At 42.4% G+C, this 20340-nt stretch overlaps 1 protein-coding gene across 4 annotated transcripts in view; it reads right to left on the bottom strand.

Annotated features, from left to right (window-relative positions):
* Positions 1-20340, bottom strand: part of LOC102784822 (partitioning defective 3 homolog B-like) — a 214020-nt gene that overhangs the window by 36830 nt on the left and 156850 nt on the right. For all 4 annotated transcript variants that reach the window (XM_087830172.1, XM_087830171.1, XM_087830174.1 and 1 more), the window contains one exon: positions 17502-17619. In XM_087830172.1, coding sequence (XP_087686298.1) covers positions 17502-17619 — 118 coding nt within the window. The remainder of the gene's footprint in view (positions 1-17501; positions 17620-20340) is intronic.

The raw sequence follows: 20340 nt of genomic DNA on the forward strand, positions 1-20340 counted from the left end.
GATTGTGCTTGTCATGGTAACCAGTTGGCTGTAACTCGCAGTCGGACTGATAAATTGGTGAAACTGAAGGTGACTCAGTGCATCCAACAATTTAGGGCCTCATGATTGAGGGTTATTTTCAAATTCGCACAAGGACTGTGAGGACTTTTACGTAACCAAAAAGCTGCAAATTAACAAAGATTTTTTGTCCTCAGAAAATCTGTTGCCAAATTTTGTCCAACCGTCTACTGCAGATCCTTTTTTTCTCATATCAGGCTTTACTCGAGAGAGAAAGCCTCAAGTGTTGCCAGGTTATCATCCGATCTGACCAATGACATGTCACTTGACCCTTCTCTTGGCCAATGCCCTGTCTCCAACAACCGGCTGGGCCCCAGCTGGCCAATTAGCTCGGCTCTTAGTGTGGAGCTCGGCCAATGAAAAGCCCCAGGAGACTTGTGTTCATCTGAACTCACAGATGGGAGGACAGAGAGGGAGAGGGAGTACGGATGAGTGTATGAGTGTGTGTGAGCGAGAGGGTGTCGGGGTCTTGGCCTGAATTCCCAAACACTATTGAGACATCTTCACTGAAGAGGCTGGCTAGCTTTGAGTTAACAGTTGGAAACAAATCTCTCCATAAAAGGGACCAATGGGAGAATTTAAAAGCTGATAAAAGAGAGCAAAAGAAAACTCAACGGCTGACCTGCCACGCGCCACATTTATCTTTAATACCTGCGAGTTCTCAGGAAAACCTAACATGGTTAAAATGTTGCCAATTAAAAAAAGTAAGCTTAAGCTTTTAAGCTTACAGTAAAGCTTATTGATATTATGGATGAGTTACACAGCACAGAGGCTCCAACTCATACTCCTCTCTTTTTGTCGACCTCTGCTACACTTAAAACAGAGAAAAAGGATCTTTAAGCAGTCCATGTTTAACTATAAATTACACCTGATTTAATGAAGAGCTCTTTAAAGTGAAATGAACTGTGAAAAGTATTCAGTGAGAAGGCATAAATGTTACTGAGGTGAAAAAAATCTGAGCGAGCTGGATGGAGGTGGGTTGATGTGCAGAGGAGAGGGGGATTTCCTCTGCCTCAGTGCTTCCACTGATTTGGAGGGAAAATTCTCCCATCATTGTAACAGTCTGCCTATTTTTAATCACAAAAAGAAGAAGTGAAACTGTAAAATGTAAAATAACACGTATTGTAGCTTTAAAGTACCCGACAGGCAGGACAAGGCCTGTTTATGGCCCTCTCCCTGCTGCCCGGCACTCTTTCAGCTTCTCAGTGTGACTTCAAGTTGACAACCCATCTCTCACTCGCTGCCTCAGCCTCTGCTGACAGCACTTGAGCCTTTTACCTGCTCTCCTCGTGAAACTCTGACTTTTACTACTGTATGCCCGCTCTCTTCCTCTCCACACATCTCTTGGTATTTGTTATCTATCAAATGACTCACCATATTTCAGCATCAGATATTTCTCTCAGAAGCTCTAAGAAGCTCAAGAGCTGCACGCTGCTTCAGGAATCACACATCAAACACACAAACACACACACACTTTAACTCTGCGGGCTCACAGTTTGACAAAAAGTCCGTACACGGCACGCAGACAGGTGCACGTGTGACACGCAGAGGTGTGTATGTCCTCGATAACACAGCTGAGCCAACAACGAAGAAAAAAACGCGCACGCACGCGAACAAACACACACTCACACACAATTTGGCTATCTGTCCTGTCCATAGTGCAGTGGCCAGTGGTGATAACACTCTCCACTGGACCAAAACCCATCACTCTTTACACACACCCGCCTCGTCCAGGATCTCTGAGCTGGGCTGCACATTTGCCTGTTGGCATCTTTCTTGAAATCCTCAATGAAAGCTGTGAGAGCAAAGCAGAAAGTTGATAACACGCCATCAAGACACAAGAGCCGCGCACGAAATACGTGCACACACGTGCACGAGCACAGAAGAATGTCACCGCCGTACAAACCAAGCCAACTGCTCTGTTCCAGCATAGACGACTTTGCCGCTGCATTTGCACGCGAGGATCTTATTCTTCATTAAAAATGGGAAATTCCCAAACGTGGGCACGTGTTTGAGCCCACATCTGATTAAAGCACGAGAGCCTACGATGGTGAAGGCGGCGACAAAGGTTACAGCGGGACGTCCCCGTGTGAAAACATTACACTCATTATTTACCTGCTGCCGGTTGTAGCAGTTTATTATTCTGTAAATTCTCTTTGTTTTTAACAACTGTATCACGATTTCAGAAAAAATAGTGGAGAAACGTGTCGACATGCTGAGCAGTGAGGCTGCTGTGAATCACCGAAGGTGAATGTGACTGTAAACTGATTGTGAATACTGCCAGTTGATTGTACGCTGAAGGAAATTTAATGGCTGTGCTTCTATTACAGGAGAAGGTTTTGCAAAAATGGGGACAAACATTTTCCAAGACCATAATTTAACTCTGTGGGAGCGCTGTGCCTGTTACAGTTACACAGTACTGTACTATTCCATGATTGTTGTCATTGTTTTGCACTTTTAGCTTCTATTTATATCCAATTTATTCCTACAATTTTATTTTTTGAACACCTGCAGAGCTGCAATGTGCTGCATAACAATGGAAATACAGATGTATTCTATTTGATTCTACTGTACAAATCAGTACAGTAGAATACAAATCCCTACAAATCAGTTTTTTAGTGATTACACGTAAGAAAATGAGATAATTGGCTCTGTTTAATATTGTGTGTTAAAAAGAACCAATTTTATTTCATTTTACTAGCAAAAACCTGTCTTACAGGTGGTTTTTATCAGCCCTGTGATAAGATCCAAAAAACTGGTATTTATAATAAATCTGTTTTAAAAACATGTAGATGTTCATAATTCCTGGATGCGCCCATACTAAGTTTTGTTGTGATTGGCCCACCCGTTCAGGGGGAAATCATTACATCATTATAGTTAGAGGTTGAAAGAACAGCACCACAAACACAGACTTACAGTGTTTTGTTCCTCTGAGGCTGAGAACGCCACAGCTTATGGTCGTACTACCCTGACCACGCCCGATCTCGTCTGAGCTCAGAAGCTAAGCAGGGTGCAGCCGGTTAGGAGTTGGATGGGAGAGTGCCTGGGAATACCAGGAGGCAGAACGGGTCATTCAGTCTAAGTATCCCGAGTGTGAATGTGTACGACTGTTTAACAGGAAGCACTTAGGTGTAGAAAAAAAGTGCTTGTGTGAATTAGAGATTGAGGCATGTTCGAGTAGAGCAGAAAAGCTTTACATAAGAACCATTTACCACTCAACATGACCAGTTCTGGACTTCTTTCCAGTCTGGCAGGTACACACTGTGACACCACTCATGCACATCTACTGATAACTTAAATTTGCTGCTTTATCTTTCCTGCACGTCTCTGAACGATGCAGGAATATTCTCTCCTCATAAACATTTCCAAAGTGCACTCACAGCACACAGTAATTTTATATTGTCACAGTCAGCAGATGCAGACTGTGTGGAGTAAGAGCAGAGAACTGTGGTGGATAAAAGATACAAAACAAAGGGCGACAGCTGACTGTCAAAATAAAACAGGAAGTGACAGATGGACTAACACACGGGGAAACATGTAATCACGAGGAGACGAGAGGGGGACATGGAGAAGAAGCCACAAGGGCAATCTAATAATAATAATACAGAATAACCTCAGGACTAACTAAATGAACTTAAACCTAAACCATAATACAAAATGACATCAAAATACAAGAAAACTCAGACGACCCAGGACACATATATGATTCCACTGAGACCACGACACGGTTCTTCATCCCTCAGCTCATCTTACCAAACGACACAAACCAGTGTGGTCATTATGAGAAATGATGGCTTCTGCTTTTTAAACTCAGAACTGCACGACAAACGCCACAAATGACGCTCGTAAAATTTGTAGATGATTTATTTCCATGTTTCCACGGCTACTGGCAGCAGCGCTGTAAACTTTGATCGTGGTGCTGGATGCTATACGGAGGATTAATACATGACATTAAAGCTTCTGTGGCGTTTCGATGCTGAAGACTCAGGAACAAACAAATTACAGAGGAAGTCGTGCGGGGGCTCGAAACCAAAGAGTCCCGAATCGTATTTGGTCTTCACCCAAACTTTCTGAGACCAGACTGTAGGGAAATCATGCGTGTTCAAAAACAGATAATAAGTCCTGACATGTTGACTCATTCTGCCCTGCTGGCAGCCCGAACACACAAACCACACAAGTCAGAGAAAGAGTCTGTGTTCAAGAGAAAATGTGTGCGTTCACACGAGCTTCCACACTTCTCAGTTAATGTGAGAGCGCGAGTTCACCCCTGCGCCTGTGTCTGCTCCGGCATATGCGTCTGATGTATGTCTGCATTCTTGTATTGTGTGTGTCTGTGTGTGTGTGTCTAATGGATGTTCAGCAGTCATCAGACCAGTCAGGCACCAGTCCCAGACAGCGAGGTCAGTCATTCACTAATCATATTAACATTCCTCTATAATGACCCAATGCATAGCTCTCCCCTTTCGGACATTTCTTCTCTCCCTCCATCAAACTGCCTGTTTTCTCTTGATTTTTATCAACCTCATCTTTTGTTCCCCTTCTTTGTCTCAATGACCGTGCAGACTCCAGCACCGTCCAAAGCACCCAAGTCAGATTTCAGAAGAACGACATCGATATGGTTCAGTAAGGATCTGCACTCACTCTGGGTCACAATTACAACACCAGCCGATCAATGGAAAGGTAATTGATAACAATTCTGAAAATATCGTACTCTTCCATCAAATATTCTCTAGTTCTGTTTTTTGTTTTCACACATGACTCAATGTCAAACAAATATCTCCTGGATGAGCTCAAGCTGAGTGTTTTGGAGATAAAGTTAGAGAAGTTAGGTGGAGAGGGTTTGGATGTGTTTGAGTGGATACAGTGAGTGGACAAAAGATGATGAAGATGGAGCTGCCAGGCAGGAGGACCTGAGGAAGACCTCAGAGGAGGTTTTATGGTAGCAGGCTAAGGACTGGCTATGGCGCCCCCTAAAGGGCTCGGCTGAAAGGAGAAGAGGAAGAGATCTGCCGCGTGTTAAAGTCAACGTTAGTGTCCAGTAATGGGGAGCATTATAGTACCGTATTAGTGTTTTATTTAACCCTAGTTCAGGATTATTTACAGTAAATGCAGATTTCCAGGCGTGCGAGGAGTAGCTGAAGCTTTAGCACTTGACCCTCCAAAAACCAACATGGCGGTGGAAAAATGCTAACACTGAGTACATCACACTGACTTCTTCAATCATTTATATACAGTCTGTGGTGTGTGTGTGTGTGTGTGTGTGTGGGATCTCTATCGACACCAGGTTTGCTTCGACTGTTTTCCAGCCAAATCAAATGGAGGCTGTGTGACTTGGCTCAGAGCAGTCTGAGTGGTTTTGCATTTGGCTTAATGTCCTGCAGCGTCTTTCATTACAATACTGCAGTAAGCTGTGTGAGCCACGCAGACCGTTACTTCAGAGGAAGAACTAACTCTGACTTTTTAACTTTAAATCGTGGTTTATGATTAACGCCCTGTTTTTCTTTCTGTGCTACAACATGACAGTGCAAACAGATTTATGCTAGTTTTCATCTTTACCTCGTTCTTATTCTTCAAACATTAAACACTTTTCAGGTTTCATCCACTCAACAGCACACACACACACACACACACTCTCTCTCTCTCTCTTGGTCAGTCACTGTGAATGATTTAGCTGTTAATGGCTCCAAATCTCTGACAATAAGTCAGCCGTTAATTGCTTCAGCCTGTCATAACCACCAAACCTTGCCTAAGATGACCTCATGACTCAGTGTGTGAGCAGCAGCTTAGCTCAACGACAAAGTGGTCCATGGGGACTGAGGAGAGACCGAAACAGCGTAAGAGAGAAAGGCGAACAATGACTGCCTGAACATGAGAGCATCTCTATTATTCACTGAGACAGTGTGTGTGTGTGTGTGTGTGTGAGAGTGTGTGTGTGTGAGAGTGTGTGTGTGTGTGAGTCCACTGAGCTGACACTGATCTCATCTTGTCTGACATGTAACCTCTTGACCTGCTACTGGACATGGACACCATTCATCAACACAGATGCACAGCAGTGAGAGAGCAACCAAGACAAAACTACGAATGTAAAGGTTAGCAAAGCGCTTCCCACAAATCAGAATCTGGACATCTGCTCATGTTGACCCCACAGACTTCTCAGGATAGTGACTGAGGCAGCACACAAGTAACTCTGTTACATGCACATGCAAACGTGTTGCAAACAACTTGTCTGTGTTCAGTCCGCCATTTTTGTAGTTCCTGCTCACATTTTTGGGGATGTAACATGTCTCTGCTCTCACATTAGCCAGTAACTCTTTGCACTCTGACCGACTGACCTTCATTTTCTTTCTCATCGGGCAGTGAACACGGCACACTATACATACTGAGGCTTATCACCAAAATGAAAGTAGTTTTCTTAAAGGACAAGTCTCCAAGTATTATAAATGATGTAAAGGTTCGATACTCAGCAGGAAGTCCTGGTTAGGAACAATCACAGTAAGTGGGCTGTCTTTGACCTTCTGTTTTACAGAAGTGTGAAGTCAAATCTTGCTCAGTAATGTAGAACGTCTGCTCTGCAGACACTTTGTCTCTCTCGTCTTATTGTTTCTGTCATTTTTCTTCCTTCTTTCCATCCAACAGTTGTTCTGGGCCATCGGTGAAATCCCAGTTTCCTTTCCGTTCCATTACATTCAGCACATTTGTGCTGTTCCAACGGTCTACTTTTCCTTATAAGGCCTGAGTGAGAATCAGCACTGGGCTCAGTCTTGTGATCACATAGGAAACATCTCTGACTGCATCTGTCTGCACACTGTGACTGTGGATGGACGTGTGCAATCACGTGCTATTGGCTGGGATGTTGTGCGTCTCACACAACCTTTGCAGAGCAGCTTGTGCGAGCAGCCTGACACATGCATCCCCTTTATTAGCATTCATTTCTTTATGCAGCCAGTCAGCCAGTTCTGTATTCAGCGAAGCCAACAAAGGACTGCAGGTCTTACCACGCTGTTTCTGGAATAATGCTGATGTGTCAGATTATTAATTTACATTTCTTTACTCCAGAGATGCCAAACACTAAACTTTATCCAATTTGTGCAATGGGTGAAATTTATAAGCGGTTCAATTCTTGCTTGAATCTGTCAGTGAAGTAAATAAAAGACCTTTTCTGCAAAAATGCACAGCACGGGGAAAGTACTCAGTGACAAAGAGACTGTCTCATATAACTGAGCTGCAATTTAATATAACTTTATTATATTAAGGCTGCGGAGAGAGAACATTAGAGAATATGAACTGTGCAATGGGTTTTATGTGTTTTTCCAAGAGAAAACCACCTGTGGTTTTAATACAGTGGGGCAAAAAAGTATTTAGTCAGCCACCGATTGTGCAAGTTCCCCCACTTAAAATGATGACAGAGGTCAGTAATTTGCACCAGAGGTACACTTCAACTGTGAGAGACAGAATGTGAAAAAAAAATCCATGAATTCACATGGTAGGATTTGTAAAGAATTTATTCGTAAATCAGGGTGGAAAATAAGTATTTGGTCAATAACAAAAATACAACTCAATACTTTGTAACATAACCTTTGTTGGCAATAACAGAGGTCAAACGTTTACTATAGGTCTTTACCAGGTTTGCACACACAGTAGCTGGTATTTTGGCCCATTCCTCCATGCAGATCTTCTCAAGAGCAGTGACGTTTTGGGGCTGTCGCCGAGCAACACGGACTTTCAACTCCCGCCACAGATTTTCTATGGGGTTGAGGTCTGGAGACTGGCTAGGCCACTCCAGGACTTTCAAATGCTTCTTACGGAGCCACTCCTTTGTTGCCCGGGCGGTGTGTTTTGGATCATTGTCATGTTGGAAGACCCAGCCTCGTTTCATCTTCAAAGTTCTCACTGATGGAAAGAGGTTTTGGCTCAAAATCTCACGATACTTGGCCCCATTCATTCTGTCCTTAACACGGATCAGTCGTCCTGTCCCCTTGGCAGAAAAACAGCCCCATAGCATGATGTTTCCACCCCCATGCTTCACAGTAGGTATGGTGTTCTTGGGATGCAACTCAGTATTCTTCTTCCTCCAAACACGACGAGTTGAGTTTATACCAAAAAGTTCTACTTTGGTTTCATCTGACCACATGACATTCTCCCAATCCTCTGCTGTATCATCCATGTGCTCTCTGGCAAACTTCAGACGGGCCTGGACATGCACTGGCTTCAGCAGCGGAACACGTCTGGCACTGCGGGATTTGATTCCCTGCCGTTGTAGTGTGTTACTGATAGTGACCTTTGTTACTTTGGTCCCAGCTCTCTGCAGGTCATTCACCAGGTCCCCCCGTGTGGTTCTGGGATCTTTGCTCACCGTTCTCATGATCATTTTGACCCCACGGGATGAGATCTTGCGTGGAGCCCCAGATCGAGGGAGATTATCAGTGGTCTTGTATGTCTTCCATTTTCTGATGATTGCTCCCACAGTTGATTTTTTCACACCAAGCTGCTTGCCTATTGTAGATTCACTCTTCCCAGTCTGGTGCAGGTCTACAATTCTTTTCCTGGTGTCCTTCGAAAGCTCTTTGGTCTTGGCCATGGCGGAGTTTGGAGTCTGACTGGTTGAGGCTGTGGACAGGTGTCTTTTATACAGATGATGAGGTCAAACAGGTGCCATTCATACAGGTAACGAGTGGGGGACAGAAAAGCTTCTTACAGAAGACGTTACAGGTCTGTGAGAGCCAGGGATTTTCCTGGTTTGAGGTGACCAAATACTTATTTTCCACCCTGATTTACGAATAAATTCTTTACAAATCCTACCATGTGAATTCATGGATTTTTTTTTCACATTCTGTCTCTCACAGTTGAAGTGTACCTCTGGTGCAAATTACTGACCTCTGTCATCATTTTAAGTGGGGGAACTTGCACAATCGGTGGCTGACTAAATACTTTTTTGCCCCACTGTATAAGCACTAGGCAGAGTGTCTATGTGCAGCATGCAATAGCATGACTGCTCCTGAAACTGCCTGCATGTGTTACTTATGTCTTTTCCCGTGTTTGAATATAGATTTTTGGTATCGATACATGCACGTTATTTTCCGTGCATGTCTTTTGATGTGCATTTATTCGTGCAGATGTAGAAACTACACCCCCTTAAACTCCTTTACTTCAGTTATCACAGTGTCTGCTAGCAGCAGTGCAGCGTTCAGGTATCAGGACTTAGCTGTGGCTCAGTCAGGATGCAGAACAGCACAACTGTGTTTCCATATTCCACAGCGTCCAATTGCTTAGAGATGAGTCTAAATAGATGGACCTATTGATCAACTCAACCCACCAACAAGAGCATTTTATTTCTCAATGTCATATTTAATAGAAAAAAAAACGATGCACCTCTTATTAAACTGGAAAAATGGGAAACATTGAGGTTTAGAGAGAAAACATGCGCAAAGGCCATGAACCGAACTGAATGTGATAGAAAATTATATTAGGAGGAAGAAGATGCAGGAGGGATGAGGAGCTCCGAGCGTCTCTCTTAACCCTGCCGACTCTCTGCTACAAGGTTTAGTGCTGTTCTTTCTCACTAACAGAGGTTTGGGGTTTAATCCCGTTCTCCTATACAACACTCAAGGAAACACGAACATTTCCTGTTTATAATTTCTAAAATTAAGTGTTTCAAGGTCCCAAAGGGAAGGTGTGTGTGTTAGTACAGAGTCATGCCCTGACACGACTGTGAAAGGACAAACACAAAATTCTGAAGGGCGACGACACGATGGACTCGATATTGGATTCTGGTGGTTGTGATATATTCATCAGGCCAGAATCTGAAGCTTCATTTGGAGATAAATTTTGTAAAACGCTTTGAGTGTTCGAGTAAAACATTAAATCAGAATCAGTCCATTTATCATAATTTGTTTTTATTTTATTTTTGATGTTTTTGTTTTTAATTCAGCTCAGTTTAAAAAGTGGGTTTTATTTAATTTATTGAAAAATTGTTATTTATTTTTTAGTTTGTTTTAGTCATTTGAATTATTATTGTGTGGGAGACGTATGTCAGAGGTGAGGATTAACCCTTTAAGACCTACCATCGAACCAAGTCCGCCAGAGCTTATATTATATTTTTACATGCTGTAGTGCCATTTTTGGGAGCATTTCAAGTTTAATAATATGTCTGCATTAAGTGCATAGTAATTACATAAATTGCAAAAAAGTGCAATAAACTACAAAAAAATTGAAAATCGTTTTTGTTTTTTTAACATAGTTAAAACTAGTTAGAGAAATTTAAGAGGTTTATCCCTCAAAACTGTGAATACAAAAAAGTTGCACAAAATAGTTTCCCACAGCAGGAAATTTATTTTGAGTGTCTTCATAGTTTTATTTTTGAAATACACCAATTTTTATATACTGCAGGAAAAACGAAAATAAATATTATAATGCAAATTTGCAAAAAAGCAGCATATGCATCAAAATAAACTATTTCCAGCAGTGCAATTTTAGTTCTAAGCATCCCAGAAACAACACAGAAAGTCATAAAGTCAAACATAACTTTTAAAAACACCAGCATAGGCTTATGAGGCCCTGATGGACACTATCTCTACTTTTAAGATTAGGCTTAAAACTTTCCTTTTTGCTAAAGCATATAGTTTGGGCTGGACCAGGTGACCCTGAATCCTCCCTTAGTTATGCTGCAATAGACGTAGGCTGCTGGGGGATTCCCATGATGCATTGAGTTTTTTCTTTCCAGTCACCTTTCTCACTCACTATGTGTTAACAGACCTCTCTGCATTGAATCATATCTGTTATTAATCTCTGTCTCTCTTCCACAGCATGTCTTTATCCTGTCTTCCTTCTCTCACCCCAACCGGTCGCAGCAGATGGCCGCCCCTCCCTGAGCCTGGTTCTGCCGGAGGTTTCTTCAAGTTAAAAGGGAGTTTTTCCTTCCCACTGTCGCCAAAGTGCTTGCTCATAGGGGGTCATATGATTGTTGGGTTTTTCTCTGTATCTATGAAGCGCCTTGAGGCGACTTTTGTTGTGATTTGGCGCTATATAAATAAAATTGAATTGAATTGAATTGAATTGATGGTAAAAAACTACATTTCTGCAAAAATGACGTCACTTCTGGTTTCAGGCAGGTCATGGCGGGCATGCAAAAGTTCACGCTGACGTCTATTCCAACTAGGAAGTGTTACAAACAGCTGATCGGATCGGCAAAGCGTGTTTCTGGAATATTATGTTTTTGTTGCTGCAAGTGCTTTTTATGCAGTTTTTGCCAAGCTGTATGTGGAAGGAAACCGTGACCTGGACCAAGCTGATGGCATAAGATGTAAGTACAACTCCTCTGGTTTCATATGCAAAAAAAATTATTGCGCTAGCTTACGTGGTTGCAGAGCTACAGGGATTTAAAAATAGTTACGCAAAACAGAGCGTGCCCGCTCCGACCAGTTTTAAAGGGTTAAGAAAACTGGTACAGATGTTACAATAAAAACATGGCAGAGATTTCTACAACTAAGGTGAGTCATTTAACACCACTCGCTCTCTACTCTTCTATGTAACTTTTATTTTAGTCAACTAGAATATTTTCTCATCTAGGTTAGTTTCCTATAATAACCTGGGTGACTTGAACATGTAACAGGGCGACTGGTGCCTGACTGCAGGGCTTCTTGATGGACCTGGATCACAGATGAACACCAGACACTGAAATGTGACACTGGGATTTATAAAGGTTTACGTGTGAAAGCAGAGATCTGTTATTAACACTTTAAACAAGGGAGGAAGTATTTCACTAACATGCTCTGTTCACGCTGCCTCCACAGCAGGGAAACTGTGTTTATGTTAGTCAGGCGTCTGAAACTCGTGACTAACGTGACACATTTTCCCACATCGTGCCATTAAAGTGTCTTAACACGGTGAAAAGGTTGTTAATGTGTGTCTATGTCCCAGCGTGTGTGACCTGTTTAAAGCTTCTGTCTGCTAAGGACAGGCTCAGGATAACTTGGAGGTTAAATGTGGGGAAAACCCCAAACTGCCCAAATCTTCCTGATTTCTTTGAAATGGACGGTGGGTTTAATTCCCACCTGACGCTACAAACCTGCGTATGCCGCTGCAAACAGAGTCGAGGTGTCAGACAAATAAGTAAAAGTGAGAAAGCGGCAGACAGAGTGAACATAGAATGGGCCAAAAAACAAGATGTGTTTTTATGTGGGAAAGGTTCTGGGAATTACTGCGCTGGGATTTTCCCAAATTCTACTGTGAATCACACAATGGCGCGCCTTTTTCTGACGAGGTTGGAGAAAATACTGGAGGCAGTTCAGAGGACTGGAACCTTGAACCAAAAAAGACAAACAATCGCACAAAACACGCTCTCCCACACCCACACCCACACAGACGCCCCTGTCTATGTACAGGACCGGACATGGTTCTAAGAGTAGAGGGAACTCGGGCTGCATCAACAGGATATGATAAAAAGTCCTATTATACACATGCAACATTCAGAGGCAGCATAGATGAGCAATTTTTCATGAGCTTTTTTCACTTTTGATCTTCGCTGCCAATAACAATAAAACTGAATCTGCTCCATGTGTCTCGCTGAAGCTCTTAAAGGTAACAGTGACCTCTCCTTTAAATATTACCTGCAACTAATTCTATTCAGAGGAAAGTAAAGAAATAAAACTACAAAGAAGCTAAACGTCTAACCGATAACAGGACTTGTTGTTCGGTTTGATCAAAGGCAGAAAATTGATCTGCTGTTCTGGCAAAAAAACACTTTAACACCAACAGACCTCAAAATACCCCAAATCCAGAGTGGACGACTCCCTCCGCCCCAGCACGGTTAATAAGATGAAGCTGAAGTTCAGCTCGCACACAAGAATGCAACTACAGCTGCAACTCAAACCATTTAGAGCCTGTCAAGTCGGCGCAACGAACACGGCATTAAAAAGGCAAATGCAAGTGAACCGCATTGCCTAGCAACTGTGACGAAGAGGATAGAGTCATCATCAGAGAAGTGGATGAGCTCAGCGGTTACAGAATTCGACAGGCATTTTCAGGGAGTGCAGGAAATAGAGGACTTTGTCAAATTTAGCACAAACTTCTGCAAATGTCAAGCTTCAGGAAGCACATCTGCACCGGCACGGCGGGGACGATCGGCAGGAAACGGACAATTTTAGAAGTTACACGAACGAGAAGGAAGAAACAGAAACGGCGACAAAGATACAAATTTGTGCAGATAAACGAATCAGTGTGTTTGTTTGAGGGGAAAAGGTCAGCAGAAGATTTTTCTTCATTTTACCTCATAGTCATGAATAACATTTATAAGAATATGGAAATAAATTAATACTATGTTTAGAACCACAGAATGGACAAAGCACGAGATTATTGTGATAAACGAGCATCAAACCAGCAGAGGCTGTGCCCTTTTCTAATATAAATATAAAAAATATCAGAATACAGGAAGGACTGCAGACTGTCATCCACCCCCTTATCAGGCCTGTCCACACCCACTCTTTCTCACATCGCTGCTGTTTCAGCTCAGCTGCACTGGCTACATGTTAAATTTACAGGTGGTTTAAAAATGTTACAGCACGTTTCCAAAGCGTGGATTAAATCCACGATACATCACAGGTCACAGAGGCCATCCTGCCGACATCTCCTGTCTCCCGTTTGCCTCTAAATGAAGGATCGGACCTTTATATAAATTATATTTACGTCAAAAGTGATTGGTCACTTTTAAAGCAGTGATGCTTTACAATAAGCTGCTTTATTGGGAGCGCAGAGGAGTCACAGCTTGTCTTATAATCCAACAGTTTGTTATCATTAAAGCAGTGACAGCTGTCAGTATTTCCTCTGTTACACAGCAAACACACTCCGAAGGACAAGGGTGAAACTAAAACTTCATATTTGATGTTATGGTGTGATTGTGCCATCATAGGGCGTTGTATTGGAAAAATAAAAAGTCTGTTGTACAGCTCTCCTCATCCCCTTTCATATGACATATTACTCCATATGTTTTTTTTCAAGGTCAACTTTGACCCTAGACGCTAACAATGAAGGTGCTAACCTAGCCAACAAAGGTACTCGTGTCCCCCTAAGCCAAATGTGTTGTTGTGAAGATTGAAGATGATCCATAAAAACTTGTGGGTATTTATGAAGTCGTTACTGATTTTGGTCTGACCTTGACACAAAAATGAAATCTGCAGAATTTACATGCGAGTGTTAAAGAATTGCTGCACCTGTGAATTGAAACTATTTGCTGATGGACTCCATCAACAGGCATCTCCGAAAACGTTAGGGCACTTATGCAAATATGTGATGTCTTGATGAATCGAGCAGGTATCAGAAGTTTACACAGCACCATTCTCGCATGAAAATATCTTTAAAGTTTATTTTGTGACCCAGAAAGAGTAATATTTCAAACTCCGCCACTGCCTCGTTTGAGTTTTGGACCAAATGGATTCTGGGATATTGCATTTCGTCATTTCGAGCTGATTGGAGACCAGAACAGCCAATCAGATATTTTTGCATCCAAGTCTGTGATTGGCTGGTTTCGTGGCACAAATATAACGGCGTTCACAAAGAGTTGAGCGCACGGGCAGAAATGTTGAGAGCGCGAGCAACACATTGCGAGCGAGCGCAAATGCAAAAACTGAGCGAGATGGGCTGCTGTTGTGTGTGTGTGTGGATAATAGCAAACACTGAAATACATTTTTTGCACGCAGCAATGAATTTTGTTCACTCAAATTCAGCTTTTCTTCGCTCAAAATAAATTTCTCCTCAAAATGCAACACGTGCACCTGCAAACTTTTTTTTTTACTTGCGCTCAATTTTTTTTACGTGCGCTCAGAATAGCGGCACAAAAATAACCTCATAGGGTGATGAGGTTACAGCGGTAGGAAAACAAACCAGCTCGGTGAGTAGGCAGATTTAAATTTGAAACCTGAGGTCGTTTCGTTCTGCCTCACATAACAAAACAACATTAGTAATTAAACGACTGACTGTAAATGAGCACGCATATGTAAACCCAAAGTACGGCAAAACTATCTGATGGTTGCTCATTATAATTTAATCTAATAATAAAGTCGGTGTCACACCACCCACCATAACAATTGGCTTGTGTACAGTACTCTGTGTGAATAACTGTGTGTAAATGTGTGTGTGTGGGACAACACAACAGCGCCCTGTTGATTTAGTTCCCCGTCTCCTTAGGGAGAAAGTCTGTTGTTGTCTTCCAAAACACACACACACACACACTGCGCTCACTTGGAAACACAGTTGTGGTGTGGCTTTTGTTGCTTGATAATTGTTTTTAGCAAAACATAATTTTGCTAGCGGAGACAGCTAACCCATAACCATGAATCAGTGAAATGGTAATGGAGCCATAGGGGGGAAAAGGAGAAGAGGAAACACGTCGAGCCCACTGTGGCAAAAATGCAAGATGGGCACTCTCTCTCTCTCTCTCTGCCTTTATCAGTGTTTTTGGTCTCGGTCGCTCCACACTTTACTTTTCATTTTGTTTACTTCTCAAAGCCACTCAGCCAATCCTATAAAAACACACATCAGAAGAAGAAAAACAAACCAAGAGAAGTGGAGCTGAATTAGCCACCAGCTCGCCTCCATAAGCATTACTTCTCTCCCCAACCTTGCGACAGAGAGCCAGTCAGGTAAATAATCGCCTATGCTTTAATTAATAAATGCATCATCCGTAATGAGAGGGGCTCGTTAGGTGCCGTGGCAACCGCTACTCGTCTTCCTTCCAACTTTCACACTTCAAACTTCATTTGCACCTCTGAAGCATGCTAATTGCTCTCACGTCTGCTATATAAACGGCGACAAAGTTTTCTTATTTGGAGGCAGGGAAGAGTGTAATGCGAGGCTATCGATCGGAGGGGAAAGACGATTGCCCCCGGCGGGTCACAAACCAAATTACTTTTAGATGTGAATTAAAGCGGGAGCCGAGTATAAGTCTGGATAAGCAAGCTGTTTAGATGCAGTGACACAGGTAATCAAATTCCTAATCAATCATGGTAATTTCATTACTTTAAAAAGTCACAGATTTCTAAAAAATAACTTTAAAACAAACTTTTATTATCAGCTTGTTTTTGTTCCAAATGATCCACCCGTGCATTTCCTAAAGCGTCTGTCCAGCTAAAGCTGCAAACGGACTGGAAAACAGGCACAGCGAGAAGAATGCACACTCCGGGGAGAGAGGCCACGGATGATGAGCAGGTTCAAACCTCTCTGGCTGTGAGGCCGCCAACCACTGCAGCGCCGCCAACCACTGCAGCGCCGCGCCGCCCATAGGGAACGGTGCCAAACGCAATACCGCCCGGATCTTTACATTTTCCCACGCACACACCCACACGCAGATGTGGTTAATGTGTCACCTCATAGTCGTGACATCGCCCAGCCCGAGTGCATGTATTAATTATCCTTTTTATGTTTTAAGCTGGCTGTAATGAATGTTGACAGCGTCTGTGTACACAGAAGTAAAGCTTCTGACTCGGGCTCAATGAGCAGACTCGAGGAGTTCACGGTACGGCAGTTAAACTGTGATTGCTGCAATAAACCTATCCGTTTGTTATAGCAGATTAATTTCAGCTCCTCGGTGAAGAAGGAAACCGTTTCTTTCCTCAGAGTCCAGCGACGGGCCTCTGGCTTGTTTCCCACTCTGTGCGTCGTGTTTCTGTATGTTAGTAACAGCAGTCGGGGACGCGATCCACTGAGCTCACTCTGGGATCTCAGGTTTACTCATCCAGACATTAGTTGTGAGTATTAGTTAAAATAATCTACTCATTTAGGCCTCTTTCATTTGAAACATGCAGCTGATTTTGCAGGTTCAAAATTATTACTTTTTTTGTTAAACTGTTCAAACTTGCAGCACCTGTATAATCAGACAGTTACTGCACGAGGACCTAAAGGAGCAGGAAAGAAAGCAGAACCGTATCGTCGATGTGCTAAACCAGCAGCTTTGTTCAGTCCACAACATATTTGCATGCGCTTCATTTGCAACGGTGGCGAGCACAGTCATTGCAGGGTGACACCTGGTGCTAACGTGGGAGGCGAGTTCTTGTTAGCACATTAATAATTTAACATTATTACGGCATCGCAGACGTGCTCCTCAGCGTCTTCCAGCGTGACTCAGCCAATCTGAGCGCAGATGTGATTGTGACTGGATGTGAATTTGTGATTTGAAAAACACAACGACAAGCGCATAAAACCTCTACTTATCTCCTCCGTGTGTGTCATCCTCATGAAAAGTGGATCATATCAGTCCCATCGGCTCAATGCCCACGGGAGCCGTTCACGTCAAAGAGCACCTTGCGACTGACAGCTAAAGGGCCTTCATCACTTGACAGGCGCAATAAAAGCAGTGATCATTCTGATAGAGAATAAGAAACCTTACAAACACAGCACTGTGATCTCTCTCTCTGTGTGTGTGTGTGTGTGTGTGTGAGCGTCACTGTGCTGCTTACCCTGTGTGGGTCGTTTTCATGGCCTCTGCGTCGTGGATCCAACTCTTCATATGGCGGCACCATTCCTTCTCTTCTAGCTTGCTGGTATTCTCGTCTCAGCTGCTGGATCCGGTCCATACTGCCACACACACACACACACACACACACACACACACACACACACACACACAAACATGCACACAGAAAACAAAAGCAAAAGGAAACGAGGCTTTAGATGATTATTGCAAACAGATATGCCAACATAACAAACAGAGTAAGAGACTCTTATTGGAAAATAATGAGCATAACTGTGGGATGTATGGATGCTAACCCTGTACTGCCAACTGTATCACACTCAGTACATGAGTTTGAGTGTGTTTTGGAGATTTCTTCATCAGTGTGTTTTCTGTAAACCCAGAATAAATCTTACAAAAATGCCACATTTAGGCAAAATGATACACATTAAAATTCATATGTACAAACTGATAATTAACTTAATTTGTCAGAAAGTTCAATAAACAGATTCGAGTTTTCTCATAAGTCAGAAATGTTAGTCTGAGATTCTGAGATGTTTTTATTGTGTGAATGGTCAGCCCGCCTCTAGCATGTCGTGCTTTTAATACTGTATTTGAAACCTGAATTATGAGACTCCTCTGAGGCTGTTTGAACGCCTACAGAGTGGCTCCCAATATGAAAAAACATGCATATATTTAACAAAATTATTTTCTCAGTTATAATTAGAGCACCATCTGGAAACTCCAGAATTTTCTTCAACTTACAAAAAACAGATTTTTTTTAATTTTTTTTTACAATTTGTCATATTTGCCGATCCAACTCAGAAACTGAATGAAAAGTTTTTCCTTCTTCATTTTTGTGACGAAGAATTTAATGTCAAAAAGTACTCTGCATCTTTTATTTTGAATTACTCTGAAATCCATCCATCCATCCATTCACTTCCGCTTATCCATTTCAAGGTCGCGAGGGCGCTGGAGCCTATCCCAGGTGTCATAGGGCGAGAGGCGGGGTACACCCTGGACAGGTCGCCAGTCTGTCGCAGGGCCAACACACAAGGACAGACAACCATTCGCACTCACATTCATTTGCACATTCACACCTAGTGACAATTTGGATTATCCAATTAACCTATCCCCACAAGCTGCATGTCTTTGGACGGTGGGAGGAAGCCGGAGTACCCGGAGGGAACCCACGCAAACACGGGGAGAACATGCAAACTCCACACAGAAAGACCTGATGGTGGAATTGAACTCAGGACCTTCTTGCTGTGCGGCAACATTGCTAACCACCGTGCCACCGTGCTGCCACTCTGAAATGCAACGATTTCCTATTCACAAACACTACACCAGCCTCCTCCTGTCAGTTTTAGTAGAATTTCAGGAAACTTTACATCATCGGTTTTATTCTTTTCTCCATGTAAGATATTCATGTTCAAATATTAGCTCAGTATGAAAACAAAGACCTGAGACTGGATTGATGGACATTTAAAAAAAAAGGTAAATATCTTGATTAAGTATTTGATATATGAAGCAAAAACTCATCAGCAACCATTATATCTATACTGTACAATTTTCAGGTAAATCAGAGGTGGCCGAGCAGAATACAGTCTATGTGATGATTTGAGATGAGTGACTCATAAATATATAACACTAAATGACATCAATTCAATTTTATTTTATTTAAACAGCACCAAATCACAACATCAGTCGCCTCAAGGTGCTTTATATTGTAAGGTAGACCCTACAATAACACATTTCTTAAATTTCTTAAATGTCGCCTCTGACAAATTCTCTCCATATGGAAAAAACTAAATCTAAGACTGAAAATAATAAAAACTAAGCAGAAACAAGAAAATCTGCTCTGGAAACAAAACTGAACAACACTGAATTAAAAACAAAAAGTCAAAATAAAATAAAAACTAATTATAACATACAAAACTATAAGAACTGTTTTCTGTTCATTTTGATGTCCTCAGGCACAAACTGCTGAATTATACAGTTATTACACTTTCTCAGAATTTCCATTATGTAACACAATAGCCTGTTTAATTTAGGTCAATGTTATTTATATAGCGCCAACAGTTGGTTTATACTGTAAGGTAGATCATACAATAATACTGTGGTGGGGCGTGGTTTGCGGTGCCGCGTGGACGCACCTGCACGGCATCGCAAACCACGCCTACCGTGTTAAAACACGGGGACTCGGGGGTTGTTGTGGTGGTGTGACAAAGGTGAATAAAGATGGCTCAAAACGCAGATCTGTGGTCCCATTGTGCCTTAATTCCACCACAAATACATACAAAGAGAAAGCCAACAATCATATGACCCCTATGAGCAAGCACTGTGGTGACCAGCCATCTGCTGCGACCGGGTGGGGTGAGAGAAGGAAGACAAGATAAAGACATTGTCATCATCAGATGGCCGTCCTGATGATCAATGAGGAAAAACACACCATCCTAAATGAAAACTTGACCCCCTGACCAAAGATGACCCTGGTCCTCTAGTCTGGCTACAAGTACAATATTAATTTAATTTAATCTCAGCTGAGAAAATGAGATTTGACACTGTTACACTGGAGAGAAATACAGCACTGACAAGCATTCACACGTTAACCTGTAGCAGAAAAGGGAAAATCCAAGGGGATGCTACATGTGCTGCAACAACAAGGACACTGTGGATTTAGGCTGAGGGGCAGTTTTAATTGGCTACATTGGATTTCTTAAATTCGTCAAATAAAAAGTCACAGTTGAGGTTGGCCGGGGATACGTGGTTGCTTATCACCTTGAGATGGTTCTTTACCCCCTTGATGGTAAATAGTAAATGGACTGGTTCTTATACAGCGCTTT

This window comes from Neolamprologus brichardi, chromosome 16 (assembly GCF_056152115.1).
Source record: "Neolamprologus brichardi isolate AB-2024 chromosome 16, ASM5615211v1, whole genome shotgun sequence".
NCBI classification, from domain to species: Eukaryota; Metazoa; Chordata; class Actinopteri; order Cichliformes; family Cichlidae; genus Neolamprologus; species Neolamprologus brichardi.